Genomic DNA, 17035 nt, shown 5'->3' on the forward strand with positions numbered 1-17035 from the left:
TTGTGTGTGTGTGTGTGTGTGTGTGTGTGTGCGCCTGCCTGCCTGCCTGCCTGCCTGCCTGCCTGCCTGCCTGCCTGCCTGCCTGTCAAAACCACGCTCCGTTCCTCTTCTGATAAGCTGAATTATTTATTGAAATGTTAAAAAGAAGCATTTTTCTTTTCTTGTTGGACGCCCAGTCGGAGATTCATCCAAAAAACATTAAAATGCTTCAGTTTGACAAAGAGAGGTTTGTAGGAAGTGTGTTGGCGTCAGGACTCAACTTATCAGATCACTGTGAATGTTACTGCAGTTGCCACTTATTGCAGCATTCCTGGCAAATATTGAACTCTGCACTTTGCCTTTGAAGAACAATTGTGTTAATTGAGAGGGACTAATGGCCTTGAGGAGTATGGCTTCACAATTTGGAACTAATTGTGATTAAATTGACCATTCCAAGCAAATCAATAGTTTTGGAATACTGTTCCAATACCATTTTTATTTCCCTGGGCCCATGTTGACATATTTAAATTGTCCATTTTGTTTGACATGTAGATTAATTTAGTTGACTTAAAGGTGGGGTAGGTAAGTTTGAGAAACCGGCTCGGCACTTTTAGTTATATTCCATGTAATGCTTTTAACATCCCAATAGCAATGAATATCTTAAGTGCTTTGACAAAAAATCCATACAAAAATGTATCTGTGGAAGCCGTTGCGCTGTAAAAGCATGACCAATCATTTTAGCCGGCCCGGCTAAAATAACTGGATGGCCTACCTGCCTGTCAGCCTTCCATCTGTGCACAAACTTATCTCGTGCCCTCATTGGTCATGTGCGCGTTCGTGTGTGCGCACTCGAGCTGGTTTCTCCAAAATTACCTGCCCCACCTTTAAGCTAATTAAAGTAAGTAAAAAATGTCTTACATTTGAAAAACTAAAAACAGATATCATATTTGATTTTTTATGTTCAATGATCAACTGTCAAACATGTCTCCCATTCCTGTCTACCAACTCATTATTAAATCAGGAAACTGAATGATTTTTTTGATCAACTTAGTTCAAAGTTATACTACATGGTTATTATTATTCTAATAATCTATGTGTAAACTCTTAGAAAAACAAATACTTTGCTAAATCCTCTAAACCTTTTATCAGCTTTATGATTCATTGAGAGAGTATACTGTATAAGAGTTATGTTTTGAGAGCAGCAGCCATTTTTCATAAATATGCTACAACATGTAAAATGGATTGTCTGCTAGACAAAGGGAATTGTAATGAGCTACTGTATGTTATAGAAACATGAAGGAAAGATCATAGGAAAGCTATTACAAAATGACAAAACAATTTTCACAAAAAGTGTAAAGGTTGAAATGGTTGTTCTGTAATGGAGAATGACTTATCTCAAGTCTCATTTCATTCATCTGGAATAAGTGGATTTTCCCATCCTGCTGAACAGAAGTGAAACCAATGACTGCCTGTAGGGAGAGACGTAAAGAAACTGATTGTAAGATTCAGATAATTGCTTGCAGAAATGCGTTTCACGTTGCATATTTTGCCTAACCACAGAAGTTCATCGGAAGGTGAGGCGGACGAGAGAAAGAGCTCTGTTTGATTACCTCTCTTTCTCTGTCTTTGTGTTTCACTCTGAATAATGTAATATCCATGCAGGGGTATGTGGGTCAGTGGGGCTTTTGCTTCCCCTGGAGAGCAGAGCCACACCCCGACACACACTCACACACACTCACTTAATTCACTCACTGAGCCCCGGCTTGTCCGCCTGTCTGCCTCGCTGCTTAACTCGCTGCGTGACGTCATTCATTTTTCATAAAGTCTGCGTTGCTCGGTCAATATTTCATATGTGGTATTGACAAGCGAGTGAGAGTCCACTGTGCGTAGCTGCTGTTCCCTCGCCTCCTTTCCCCTTCTCTCCTCCTCCTCCTCCTCCCTCCATCCCTCTCTGGCCTGTAATTAAATTAACTTTGCCTGCAGATGACAAAGGGCCAGTCATTTGGGCTGTGCTTAGATAGCGAGTAGCTGCACTTAGAGCGGATATGAAGTTAAGGAGGAATGCTCTGAGTTGAGTTCTGGGTCTCGGGCTAAGAAGGTGAGAGAGAGGAGCGTTGGTCCAGATCAGCCTGTGGATGAGCTGAGACCAGACAGAGAGTTAAACCTCCTGCATTTAAACTGTGTCTGACCTTTACTGCAGGAGTGATGAGTGAGAGATCGGGCAACGCTTCATCACTGTGTTGGATTGACGTCCCCTCTGATTATCAAAACACTGTGATTTATTGTTGTTTTTTTGCAGCAAAGAATCAGCAGATTAATTGTATGATTCATTGTTTTATGGTGTGGTCAATAATGTGAGAAATGCCCATCCCAACTACCCAGAGACCCAGTTCACATACACACACTTATAATATGTAGTGTATTGGGTAAAAGAGAGAAGGTTTGATGAAACCAGGTTCGGCCAAATGGCTCAATTTGAACTAATAGGTATGTTATTGTTGATGGTAAGGCTGGGTATTGGATCCTAAAGCATTTACCATATTGATCGGATGATGTAAAACAGCAGCTCATATCCATAATCTTATTTTATTACAGTTTTTTTCGGTAAGATAATTTTACCAATTTTAGACAGTATTATTTTCTAAATGTTTTTGTGCGTCTGCTTGTAGTTTTGCATCAAGATAAAAACATTATTTATATATAATTATACTGCTCATGCTAATGACGTGCAAAGAAAATGTATCAAAACTCTACAATCTTTCTAGGGGGGCTGAGATATTAATGAAGATTTCCTTGTATTTTGACTCATATCCTAGCCCTGAAATAAAGAGTAACTTCCAGAGGCTAAACGTCAGAAACTCTGTCATGATGTTGCATATTGCATCTCTCATTTGAACGTCATTCAGGCCTTCAATATGGAGTCATATATACTGACATGGTGTATCCTACAATACAATGATGCAGCTTGCATGGAAATACGATATAAAAGAATAAAGCAAAGGAAAAGTGACAAAAAAGTACAATTCTGATAGAAAAGCACCTAAATCGGATAGTCGTGTACCTCCTGAAAACCACAGCAAACTCCCTTATCCTTTCAGCCTGGCACTGTTTGTTTGGTTTGTTTGTGCTGACAGAGCTTTTGTCTCGCCTTGTTTGTTTGCAGTGCTTCCCACCTGCTCGCCGCTGGACTTCCACTGCGACAACGGTAAATGTATCCGCCGCTCCTGGGTGTGTGACGGGGACAACGACTGCGAGGACGACTCCGACGAGCAGGACTGTCGTAAGTACACTTCCTGTCTCTCTTGTCAGCACAAACATGCAAACAAATACAGGCACACTGGTATTTGCTGTCACACACACACACACACACACACACACACACACACACACACACACACACACACACACACACACACACACACACACACACACACACACACTCTCTCTCCACTCAGGAGGGGATGAGTTATTGAAGTTGACAGATGCTTGCGGCAGCCATGTGCAAAGAGGAGTTTGTTTTGATTCTGAAAAGAGTTGCCTGGATGTCACACACACACACACACACACACACACACACACACACACACACACACACACACACACACACACACACACACACACACACACACACACAGGAGGTTAGCACTCCCATGGTCGCCACACATGACACTCTGTGACCTCAGTTTATCCTATTTTTCTTGTCATTTGTGAATATATCTGTGTGTGTGCATGACCGTGCGTTCTATCCAAAATACCCCTCAGCTGCTTTCCAGGCAGAATGTGTCCCGCAGAGGGAGAAGGGAGGAGAGCGTCTATTTCTACTGTCATATTTGTCTATCGCCTCCTGGTGTGTGTGTGCTCCTGTATTTCTATCTTTGTAAGGTCCATTTAAAGTTTGTGTTTTGTCTTTCTCTCACTTCTTCAATGACGTAGAAGTTGCCTTCTCATCCTCACGTCTTAGTCATGGAAAAAGTATTTAGAAGCACTGCATGTCGAGCATTAGTTTATGTGTATTTGTTATTTGTATCCCCCAACTTTATACAAGTGCAATGCCAAGAGTTTAGGTATGTATTGCGAGGTTAGGGAATGCATTGTGTCAATACGAGGCGCCTTGGTGTAAAAATGTGTCAGTGTTGGATTGACTCAGAATGGCTCCGTGTGTGCCATCTGATCCGTGCGGATGAACGCTGCACGGCAGTTGTTCCATCACACTGTCGGTGTCTTTTGTGATTCAGTCTAATCACACTTAACTCTCTGTGCAGGGACAGGAATAGTTACAGGGAGTGACGTGTTCCTGATGGAGACAACACATGGCTCAAAGAGTCACCCAGTGTCCGTTCAGTGACCAACTTCTATCTAAAGACCAATACAGACTTATTTTTACCTCAACACTTCCCAGTTATATAAAAAAAAATAGTTTTAAGGATTGTGAACCACCAACATGTTGTTTAACTCATTGCAACATTTTGACATCGATAATTTGTTGGAATTGTTGATTAATACAATTTCTTTATTTAGCTCATAATAGCTTAGCTATATTTTTAGCCTAATGGGCTAGTCACAAGTGCAGAAGAGGGAGCTAGTGTGGTGAACAACATATCTTAACTCGGATACACTGAAATGTGCTGAGAGTTAGATGAGGGGAGGGATGTTTAGCCTAGCTTACCATTGTGTACCAGAGGCAGGGGGAACTTCCTTGACATGACTGTGAGGTAGCTAGGAAATCAGCAGATATGATTCCTCTATCCCATTAAGTCGAGCACATGGTTAAACAGTTAGACTTCTAAGAAACATCTCCAGTCTTTGATCTATGAATGAATAAACAATGAAGAGGATTATGCTGCAAATAAGCCCCCTCACAAATATTAGATCTTAGTAAAAAGGCAACACAACCAACAACATAAGCCCATAACCCAGGGACTTGCCTGAGGGCACCGGATGAGGAAGCCAGCGAGCTGAAAAAGAAAGCTTTTTGTGTTTGGTTAGCTCAGGAGACTGAAGCCCGTTGATATCTGCAGGCCAGATGGACCGCACTGTCTCAACTCACAGATGCAAAAATTAAACAAGGACCTTAACCGTTGTTGTGTTCGCATTACAGTATATAGGTGTCTGTTCAGACTGAAAAATGTGCCTATCTTATACCCGTACGTTAATTGCTGGACCCTTTGTGCAGTTTTTATTTATTACCCACTAATTTTACCACTTGTACATAATGGGTACAGATGTTAGCTATAAGCAATAAGTGTGTGTTTGGTCAGCTTTGATGAGTAAGCATTTAGCCTGTTGAGACAAGTTAAGTAATTTGTTTTTGAGATAGTGTTCAGCAGGTGTCATCTAAATGTGTTCTTGGGGTTTTTGAATATTTAAACCAAACACCATTAAGTATTGGTAATAATATTTCACTGTGGACCAAAGTGTTGGACTAAGAAACTGCTTTTTAGTATTAATAGAGGCATCTGTATAAATGGTTTGGTATTAGAACTTTTACACATTAAAATGTAAAGAAATGACAAGACCTATGTCATACGGTGTATTTTGTCAAGTAGTGTACTTACAATAACGCAAGGGAAATACATAATTTCAATTAAGATAATGTTTTTATTCCCATTTGAGCCTGCATAATTTGTGTGGTTTTCTGCCAAACCTGTCATAAATGAACTATTATCCAGTTCTAAGCCACAGTTTTAGATATGCTTTTGAGATTTTGGTTGTTTTTAACTACGGTATATGTTTTTATTGGATGAAGGATTTTATTGATTGGACGTTTTAGAAGGCGGCAGAGCAGACTTCAACATCCTGTGTGTGGCAAGCAACATCTGAAAAACTGTGATTGTTTGACTTAAAACTGCTTTATTCAATGTCTTTACCAATTTGAATCAACAAGTTTATTTTGGAGAAGAGTAGACCTCTGTGAATAATCTTGCTCCAGGATATTAACACGAGAAGCTGACTGCAATAACAGCAACGATAATGAAGACAACGTTACATGACATTACATTTAGCTGACGCTTTTATCCAAAGCGACTTACAACTCCCATGATCCCACGCTACTTCATGATGTTGCCAAACTCAGTTTTTGCTATTGTTTTTAATGAAAAGAGCACTAATGGCAAAACAAGATATGCTTTGTGTTCGAAGCGAGGGGGAAATTGACTTGCTTAATAAAAATGGTGGATCCCGCAATTAGAGCTAGCACTTAAATAATCGCCTCGTTCTTGAAATTGATAGATTTCCACAGTCACTTGTGTATTAGACCTCATGCAGTTTGAGTGTACAGCAGGTACAGGTAAGCTTTTTCTCTTCTGAATGATTTCTCCGTTACGTCCATCATCTATCGAGTTCTCCTCCTCCTTTGTTGACCCACATGCTGTATCAGCAGCCAGACACTGTATCACTTCCTGATGGGGGGGTGTCTGTCTGCTTCGAGTCAGCTATGAATTTTTCATCTTCATGCCCAGTACATTTGCCCCGTTCCCCAAACTACTTATTATTTCATGCTTCTTTTATGCTCACCCTAGTCTGTCTTTCACCTTCCAATATTTTCAGCTTCTCAACGCGATGCCGTGGTTTCATTTCATTATTTAGAGACGGGGAGACAATCCTCCACGCTCGGCTGGAACTGAATTAGTTGTCAAGATTTTCAGACAAACACGGAGACTGAGGTGTGTCTCAGTCTCCGTGTTTGAACATGAGATTCTGAAAGTTTGAAAGTACATTTCACAGAAAGAAAAAAACAATTTCAGCACATGGAGAGAGCCTGGTAATGACTCCCAGCGCCCTTTGCCCTTTGACGTTTGGCTGCAGTGTGAATGATGAGCGTCTTCGAGGCTTGTTGACCTCCGACCTCCCTCTGTTTACCTCGCTGATGGGAGGGAACATGGAGCATGGGAGGAACAGAGAGAGGGAGAAAATCAATTATTTTCTTATAAGTTGAATAATAGAGTAAATGAGTGCATTTGTCGATAATGCACATATAATTACATTTTCATTTGGCCCTGCCGATGGGCTTTTTGTGGTTTTTTAAATCCTTTTCTGTTTTTGGGGGAGGAGAGCATGTTCGGGCTGAGGGGAGGTCGATGTGGGTGAGGTCAGCTGAGGTTTAGCTGTCAAAGGTAGAGTGATGGATGGTCCGGGTGCTGGCTGATATATTGGACGATATTTGATTATCAAACATAAATCATATATCTCTATGGTGATGGATTAGTTACTAGAAATGACTTACTTTGCTTGTGCCGTACATAGCCTGGTCACAACTATTTAATCACCAAATGTAAGGGATCCTTTTAAATAGTGATATATCCTTATAAATGTATGTGAATAAATAAATATCTAATATAAAAATCAATTTTAAATAATAAATAAAAATCCATTATCAGTCGAGCTCAACAACGTCTAAGTTTTAAATATTAGCTTAAAGAAATGTTTAAGATTACATTTACCATTGAAGATATATTTTTGTTCTTACATTTTATTAATATATTGTAATGAAAACTATTATTTTTTTCCTTAAATTTATTAATTTCAGTTTCATTTAGCCTTACAAAGTCAATACATCGAAAGACAATATGAAAGAAAATAAATAATACAAATTTTGACAAACAAAAGGGAAAAATATACACAGAAAGATATTTAAAAAAAATAATAATATAGATTTAAAAAACAATACATTTGTAATTGTATGAGATATAATGGAAACAGAATTAAGCCACCTTGATATCTTATCATATAAACTAGATAACTAAGTTCATGGACATGGAGAATATTCCGCAACACACACAAACACACATGGGCCTCATGTCTTGTCTCAGAGTGGAGTTTGTCTCAAGCAGCTTTGACTCGTGCTGTGATGAAACCCACCTGAGAGGAGATGAAAGATCTCAGTGAAATAAAGCAAAGCTTCATCTTCTTCTTCACCTGCCTATCTATTCTGTGGGCCCCCTTCTATTTCTGTCACTCCTTATCTCTCTCTGTTTGTCTCAGCTGTCCGGCACTCACACACGCCACTGATAAATTATAGATTACCTCCTGCCAGGGGCCATCCATCATTGGCTCTCCTTGACGAACCTGTTTACTCTGCCCTCGGGCGAGCATGGCTGGGCTTTGCCATCGATTGCATTGGTAACAGTATAAGGCGGTTTTCTGAAAATCCATACAGTCTTTGAATCAATGGTGTGATTAAAGAGGCAAGTTGGAGGAGTTGTTTGGAAAAATGAAAGGGTTTGGAACTGTCAATGTCACAGTGCGAGGAGTTCACTTGAGGGAGCGAGTTCTGTCTAACTGCACTGTCACGGGTGTCAAATGGAACATTTGTCTTTTTTTCTTCAGACTCAAGGTTACCTTTTGAGTGAGACAACATTTGCTAACGTACAGAAGGCAGCATATATATTTAATTAGGACATAAAACAAGCTGCTGCAGCTCAGCTTCGGTCGATTACACCTGTCCTGAATGAAGCTGGTTTAAAATCGAAAGGAACTGGGGATTTGCTTAGCTTCTTTTTGCATCCAATTCTTGAAAATGACAGAAAAGTTTAGACCTTTCTGCAGTGCCAAAGAGTTTATAGCTGACATATTAACTTCCTAATAGCAACCCTTAAAGATCAGGTGCAAAGTCATTGAGGTATGAGACCAGATCATTTCAAATATACAGTAGGTCAAATGGTTTACATTTGTAACGGTCCTTCTAAGAAGCCTTTCATAGTGTCACAGTAGGCTGATTGCTCGGTAAGAGGGAGAAGAATCTTTCGGACAACTCAAATGAGGGCCTGAGAAAGAAGTTAAAACCCTGCCCACTTTCCTATCTCCAAATGTTTCTTGTAAAGTCTTTGAAAAGTGCGCATCCGATTATTTGAAAAGATACAGAAATTGACAGATGCATCTTCATGCAACAGTTCAGCCATCTTAAATGTCTTGGTAGATGCTGTTTAACCATCCAAAAAGCTATGCCGTTGAAGACTTCTGACACTTTTAACAGTTGAATGTTTTCTGACCGATGGGAAAACAGCAATTTTGTGAGATCCACAGTAGCAATGATGGAATTAAATGCAGTGTATTGAGCTCAAATTGGGTAAACTTCATGTTTGGTATACCCTTTGCAGATGGACAATGGAGATTAGGACTATATAATGTCTTAGTTGTAGTTTGAGATACTTCTATGGAAATATCAATTCTCTTTTCATGGAATCTTGTCATCCATTTGACCCAACATAACTGTAAACTAACCGCTGAGTGTGATTTATTGTGTATTTGTTACACATCTTGGATTGAGTCAGTGACCATGAAGACAGCATCAAACACAGGATATTCAGTCTGTGGGTCTTTGAGCTCTAGACCTGCGACCTCGAGAGGGTTCACAGAGTTTACAAAAGAAAAATCTCAGTTGCTGCTCCCCAGCTCTGTGGCTGATATAAAATGCCACTGTTTCCCTTGTATCATTGCAGCTGGAGATATAATGTCAGCACTGCCCAGGGACTACTTCCTCTTATCACATTCTTGTCCAGTATCTGCTCTTTGCTTTTGTTGTCACCTCATAACATGTCCTCTGAAACCTCTCTATCCTTTGTTTTCTCCCTGCAGCTCCCAGAGAGTGTGAGGAAGACGAGTTTCAATGCCAAAATGGCTACTGTATTCGCAGCCTGTGGCACTGTGATGGCGACAACGATTGCGGGGACAATAGTGACGAACAGTGTGGTGTGTATAAACACGTGAAAACTGTCATGCAAGCACATATTCATTCAGTCTAACTTATAAATTAAACACTTGTTTCTTCCCTAATAAAAGACATGCGTAAATGTTCGGATAAGGAGTTCCGCTGCACAGATGGCAGCTGCATCGCGGAGCACTGGTACTGTGACGGAGACACGGACTGTAAGGACGGATCAGATGAAGAAAACTGTCGTAAGTTACTCTGCCAGTGTGTGTATATAATTTTGTATGTTTAAAAATGACAAGGCTAAACGATACTGATTGCCTGCTTTTAAAGAGCAGGCAAAATGTCCCTTGGGGTTAGTACATATTGCAGTCTAGGGTGGCAAATAAAAAGTAAACATACAATTTTCTCTGGAACTGACGATGGAAGTATTTAAAACCTGAAACGTCTCACTTGCTTCTCATCTCTAATACCAATCTGACACTTTAAAAAACGGCAGTGATTAAACACATAGTGCAGACTTTAAATGATAGAAATGGGATTTTAGTTGGATGGCATATTAGGATATGGGTGAAACTTGGATTTGTTTATTTAAATAAAGAATAAACATGACAATTAGGTTTAGTCATTGTTGCCACTTATAAATGAAACAATTAGTTTAAGAGCAAATAAATATACGGTGGGTTAGTAGATTTGTGACCCACTTGCCAAACCAGACAAGTAAAAAGGAAATCGAAACATTTACTTTGAACCCTGACAGGAAGAAACCAGAGCTAATGCTCCTCAGGTTGAATCAACTACACATGGTATTATGTAGTTTGAGTTGTGAAACAAGGTTTGGGCCTTCACCACACAGAGACAAACAGTTTTACCTCTGAAAACATATATATTTTAAATGCCCTACAGGCCGGATACATTTTAAGGTAGTAGCTCAAACTTAGCCTTCCTGTGAGCTGATTTAAAGATGTTTAAATATCTAATGTCTATGCTGTCAGAGACAATATGAGCCTAAACAATGGCTTATGGCAGGTGCTCAATGTCTTCCCCAAAAATGATTGGTAACAGGCAGCACTACTCGGTTTTGATTACCAAACAAATAGTGTTTCTTTAGGGAGCCATTTTCAGCTACATAAAGAGTTTTTATTGTTTGTTTTTACTGCTTTTTATTCAATTCTGCCGTGTTGTGTACTGTTTTATATTGCCCCATGCTCACTGCTTGTAGCTCTTCTGGATTTTAACTCAAATATGAAGTGCGTTATAAATGAAACCCATTATTATTATTATGTATATCCACTTTAATGTAGACTTTAATCCACTAAAAGCTGTGGCTCCTGGGAAGCCCATCAATCAGTGTGTTTAGCTGGCTTTTAATTCCAGCAAATGAGAGAAGCCCAATTTCCCAAACCTAAGTAAAAGAATCCCAGTTGGCATTGTAGATTTGTTTTCCTGGACTCATTAGAGAGTGATTGAATCAAACATGAAGCAGGAAAAGAAAAGCGATCACACATACTGTGGTAGTGATTCATCTTATTATCCATAACGGTTAGAAAAATTAAATTAAATAATTCTTAATGAACACATTTCCACATCTAAACGGTTGTTATTGAGTTTGTTGTCTGATCCAACAGTAACTGCTTTACTGCAGAGCATGTGTTCACAGTGTTAATAGAGAGCGCAGTCTCTCCTTTATTTCATGTATAGTTTCTGACAGACTCTGCAGAGGAAGCTTCAGAGAGCCTGAGGCAGCCAGCTGCTGCACCATCTTTTCCGGCATCTGTTTAACGTGTGTGTGTGTGTGTGTGTGTGTGTGTGTGTGTGTGTGTGTGTGTGTGTGTGTGTGTGTGTGTGTGTGTGTGTGTGTGTGTGCAGCCTCAGATGTGATGGCAGCCACCTGCAGCGTGGAGGAGTTCCAGTGTGCATATGGCCGCTGTATCCTAGACATCTACCACTGTGACGGAGACGACGACTGCGGAGACTGGTCAGACGAGTCGGACTGCTGTAAGCTCTCCATTACTCACACACAAACACACTTAGGAAGACCTGACATTGACTCTAGGTGTTGGTTAAACTCCAGCCTCACAGAGAATCTTCCCCTTTAGACAATAATCCACTAGCAGATATATTAGTATTAGCTTTTTTTTTTTTTTTTAACTTGTAAAGTCTTACTTTTTATACAAAATTACATTGTCAGATTTGAGTCTTTTTTATCCTTCATAGTTTTAGTCAAAAAAAGGTCATTACATTTAAGTAAACTTCTATTCATTATTTTTATTCAGAATGTTCATAAACTCTCTTTCGTCAGCTATTCTTATTCCTGAAAAAAAAAAATCCTATTCCTAATTTATTTTTGCCATAATAGTTCTCCTCAGCTAAACTAATGCTGCCTTACTTTTAGTAAACTTTCTTTTGGCAGAAGGAAATGTTTTCAAAATGATTTCACTTGAATATCTAAGATGCAAACTCCAACATATCTCCAAAAAGAAACATGAAACACGTTTTGGAGTGAACCAGCCTTTCCTGCCGTTGAGCTCACAGTGAGCTGCTGATATTTCCTTGCTCACTGATACTCTGCACGATCTACGGCATCGCTCTTCACTAAACAGCGTCTTGTGCAGGAGGAGAACATGGCGCTGCTGTGGAACATCAGTCCTCTGTTATGCCATTAGATGAGAGTTTCTCCTCCCTGTGGCAGCCATCCTTCCTCCCTTCAATCCTTCTTCACCTCTGCATCACTCTCTCCCCTTCATGTCCCCCCATGGCACTGCTGCACATGTGTACCAACACAGCGAATCATCCTCGTGTCATGCAGCTTGCCCTACTAGTTCAGCTGGAGTTTAAATGAACATTATAGGCTTATCTAGACAGGCATTTATTTGTCATTTTTGAGTGGATGCACCAGCTGAATCACTTCCAAAGGGGGCACACTGTTTGAGTTTTGGAACAACCGATTAATTGCTTAATCTGTAATATGTCAGAAAAATATGGAAATTACTTCTGTGAGCTGAATGACACTGCCAAGCGACTTGTTTTGTCCAGGAAGCAGTCCAAAAACCCAAAGACTTGAAATAAAACAGCAACAAGCTGGATCAGCTTCAATTGTGGTAACACGACACCCACACAGTCTTTACAAAGCAGAACAATTAAAGGGTTTCAGGGTTAAGCATTTCATTTTGAACTTTTTTTGCCATTTAAGTCATTAGCATTGGACATTAGACAGTAATACATGCAGAAATCATCATAACAATTAGTGTCAATTTCACGATTTCACAGTCAGTTGACGTCAGGTTGAGCTCATCAACAGCTGCTTTTTGGGGGGCGCCGCTCCACAGCATCTGTGAGAGCTGGAAGACATTCTGTCTGTTAGATCTTTTTTTGTCACTGTATGACACACACACACACGCACACACAGTGTGAAGCCATGGTCCTGATTAACACAGACTATCGTGTTTCGCTCTCCCCACCCCGGAGACGCTGCCTGCTGCTGACAAATCTCTCAGCATCTCCCTCCTCATTCTCTCCTCTCTAATTTCTCACATGTTTGTTTCATTCGCTCATTTTCTATAACCATCCTCCACATCTCTCTCACTCTCACACACACTCTCAAACACAGCGGTTTCCCCCCTTTGATGTGTTTATCTGCAGTGCGATAAGTGCAGCTTCAAGGTTCTTCCTAACACATTTTGGTCATGTTAGCTGACTGAGCTGCTCTCCGTTTCTCCCCCGTCTCCTCCCACATCCAGGTTTTTGAATTTCCGCCTCGCTTCTGAAATCTTTTAATATATATTTTTGGAAAGTTGAGCTGGCAGCAAAGCTTAAAAAAGTGAAAACAATAATGAAAGGTGTGCAGTGGAATCAAAGCAGCACAAGAGCTATATGTATACTTTTGGCTTAGAAACCAACACGTTTTATTATTCAATCTACATCCTGTCTGATGTACTGACACTAGAATGACCTCATGTCACCCTGACTCTTCATTTCCTGAAATTTTTAAACATACTCTTAATAATGTATCTTACGTTTTCTATGACCAGCAGAATGTCGGCATTCAGTTTCTGATCAAAATCGCAATGAATTCCATTTCATTAAACTTTAAAAAAAAGTCTGAATACATCTTAGCTTTCAGAAACCCACAGAAGTGTGTGGGCACACGCACGCACGCACGCACGCACGCACGCACGCACGCACGCACACACACACACACACACACACACACACACACACACACACACACACACACACACACACAGAGGGGGCATTCCTCAGAGGCCTAAAACGGCCCATCCTCAGACAGCATTCCTTGGCATCGGCTCTCCAGACACATGAAGGGCGCTTTGTTAGAGAAGAAGCCTCCCTCTTCCTCTCTTTCTCTCTTCCTCTCTTTCCTTCTCCCTCACTCATACACACACACATCCACAAACACTCAAAAAAGTCATGCCTCGTTACCGCTTACCAACACCGATACTGCTTTCGGGTGCGTAGCTGAGAAGATGAAAGAGAACCGTAAGTGTGTAAGGGAGAGGGAGAAGGATGAATCATCCGAGTGTGTGTTGGCGCCAGCGTGCTTGTTGGCATCCCATGCTGGTTCTTGTGACCTATACGTTTCTCTCTCCGTCTCTCTCTCTGTGGGAGAGCCACCTGCTGTTTTGATCATCTCTGTCTTCTCTCGCCCAGCTGATAAGCCTTCACGGTGATGCTTGGAGCTCGACAAAATCCCTTCTTTTCTTGCCTTTCCTCCCCCTGCATTCCCCTAGTTTGTCATTTTTGTTCCTCCCTTATCTCCCGCCCACTGTGGCTTTGATGGGAGCCGACTCATGCCATCAGGAGGACACGCAGAAGACGACACACACACACACACACACACACACAGGGATTTAAGATACTTATGTTTGATTCAGCTTTAATCTTCTCGTCCACCTCCAGCCTCGTCTGCTGCTGCCAGTTTGAGCTTCTCTTTGATCCGATCACATGTTGAGATGTGGTGGGACATTTAAAAGGTGGGACAGCTCTGATCTGTAGTCAGAGATGATCACAAGGCAGCCTAAATAAACAGGACCGAGTCATGTTTAAAGGGAAAGCTAGATCACTGGTATAAAACCATGTGTGTTTCCAGTTTTTTTCCGGCTGTGTATTTTCAAATTCTAGCGCACTCGAGCTGGTTTCTCCAAAATTACCTACCCCACCTTTAACTTACATTTTACAGAAAAATGTACATTTAAGTTTTTTAAAGTTTTGATATTGTTTTTTTAAAAGCAACCTGATGTTTTCTCCTCGATGCTGAAACTTTTAGTATTTTTTGTATTTCTGACAGAATAACGAACTCCAAGTAGAGATTTTTTATTCTAAAAAGATGCTTCAGGTATAGTTGTGTTGTCTGTTTTGTTTTTCATGTTAATAATATAATCCTGTGTGTGTAGCTTCCCACCAGCCCTGCAGATCAGTGGAATTCATGTGCAGCAGTGGGATGTGCATCAACGCTGGCTGGAGGTGTGACGGCGAATACGACTGTGACGACCAATCAGACGAGAAGAACTGCAGTGAGTAGCTGCTTTCATCACACTGACTGAGCGAGTGTGTGCTCTGCATAAGATACAAATGCTAGATGGTTATGCATTTTATCCCGGTTTTCATGCTGGTTCTGAAAAAACAAGGCACTTTATCAAATCACCTTATCTAAGAAAGTGTGTGTGTGTGTGTGTGTGTGTGTGTGTGTGTGTGTGTGTGTGTGTGTGTGTGTGTGTGTGTGTGTGTGTGTGTGTGTGTGTGTGTGTGTGTGTGTGTGTTTCCTGCAGCCACGTCCATGTGCACGGCCGACCAGTTCCGCTGTGGAACTGGACGCTGCGTCCGGTTGTCATGGCGATGTGATGGCGAGCCTGACTGCTCCGACCGCAGTGATGAAGAGGGCTGTGAGAAGACGGGTAAGACTGTGCTCGTGGTCTTGTTTTCAGGAGCTAAATATAACACCAGCTTCAAACGTTGTCATGACAACAGCTCAGAACAGCCCTCCTCTACACACAAACTCACTTTTATTTATTTTGCATACTGTTGAGAAACACAGTGGCTTTCAACCAATAGACTGATCAGTTTGGCAATTATTCTGCTGCTTTATCAATCTCTGGACCAACTGTAGAACCTGGCCTTAATGTTGAGATATGAATGATCAATGAACAGGAAAGAGAAAAAGATGGAAAAGGTACAAAGTGGACAATTCACACCCCCTAAAACATGCATATGACTCACCTCCAGTTTTTGGTGTGAGTGGCTGAGCATATCAGCCATGGCATGTTCTCTCTTCTGTCTGATATGATGAAACTAGATGACAGCCGTATGAAGAACTCAACAGCTGTGTCTATTTTCAGAAATGATTACATGGTTACGTAAAATAGTCAAAAGAGCTTGATGATAGCTTCTTTTTTTTATGTAGGAACTATGTTTTTCAATTAAACTACACCAACCGTATCACTGCGCAGAATGAACACTCAATGACGGTGATATAATTTGGAGCTTTGACGACCCAAAACAAAGCAAAATAGCTCAAAAATAAAGAGTAGGAGAGTTTGTTGTCTCACAGGATATATTATCTTTTCTCCCCACAGAGAGTCCTCCATGTGCTCCTGATCAGTTCCAGTGTGGTAATGGACGCTGCATCGGTCAGAGGAAGGTGTGTAACGAGGTCAACGACTGCGGAGACGGGACTGACGAACACCCGCACCATGATTGCCGTGAGTAGATTGAATATGATTATCTGAATATGATTTTTTAATGGTATATTTTTGTCGTTTCAAGTGGAGTTTTATGAGGTCCGTAGTCAGTCTATCACATACAGTATAATAGATGATAATACTACCCGAGTTTGGATAAACACTAGGGGTCAACTAGGAAAAATCATTTTAGACCCTTTGAAAAACCCTTATGTTACAGTATATGATATGTTCAATGGTTTACCTTGCTGTTAGATAAGTGTTTTTTCATAAATATGAATACATAAAGTATTTAGTTAAGGTGAGATTTAGGCCTAATGCCCCAATAAACCTGCAAGAGGCTGATCACACTCCTCAGGCGTTGCTGCTTATAGGCCTCAAATATTTCTAGGTTCAACACCAGATGAGTCACACTTTTTACAGTGTGTGGTTGTATTTTTACTGAATCAGCATGCTGTGTTTATGTTCCTGTGCGGCGTGCAGGTCCACGTTCCAGCGAGGGCAACTGTAACCAGAATAACGGAGGCTGCTCCCAGAAGTGTCAGATGGTCAGAGGCCTGGTCCAGTGCACCTGTCACACCGGATACCGACTGATGGACGACGGCAGAGCCTGCCAGGGTACGTGTGTGTGTGTGTGTGTGTGTGTGTGTGTGTGTGTGTGTGTGTGTGTGTGTGTGTGTGTGTGTGTGTGTGTGTGTGTGTGTGTGTGTGT

General features: G+C 40.9%; 1 protein-coding gene across 1 annotated transcript in view; it reads left to right on the plus strand.

Annotated features, from left to right (window-relative positions):
- LOC104946865 (low density lipoprotein receptor-related protein 4) overlaps positions 1 to 17035 on the plus strand; it is a gene marked incomplete at its 5' end in the record, with an annotated part of 65795 nt that overhangs the window by 19127 nt on the left and 29633 nt on the right. Inside the window, 8 exons of the mRNA XM_010772763.1 lie at positions 3143 to 3259; positions 9553 to 9666; positions 9757 to 9873; positions 11495 to 11623; positions 15040 to 15159; positions 15415 to 15540; positions 16219 to 16344; positions 16807 to 16941. Of these exons, the coding sequence (XP_010771065.1) occupies positions 3143 to 3259; positions 9553 to 9666; positions 9757 to 9873; positions 11495 to 11623; positions 15040 to 15159; positions 15415 to 15540; positions 16219 to 16344; positions 16807 to 16941 (984 nt within the window). The remainder of the gene's footprint in view (positions 1 to 3142; positions 3260 to 9552; positions 9667 to 9756; positions 9874 to 11494; positions 11624 to 15039; positions 15160 to 15414; positions 15541 to 16218; positions 16345 to 16806; positions 16942 to 17035) is intronic.

This window comes from Notothenia coriiceps, unplaced genomic scaffold, assembly GCF_000735185.1.
Source record: "Notothenia coriiceps isolate Sejong01 unplaced genomic scaffold, NC01 NC01_scaffold00011606, whole genome shotgun sequence".
In the NCBI taxonomy this organism is placed as follows: Eukaryota; Metazoa; Chordata; class Actinopteri; order Perciformes; family Nototheniidae; genus Notothenia; species Notothenia coriiceps.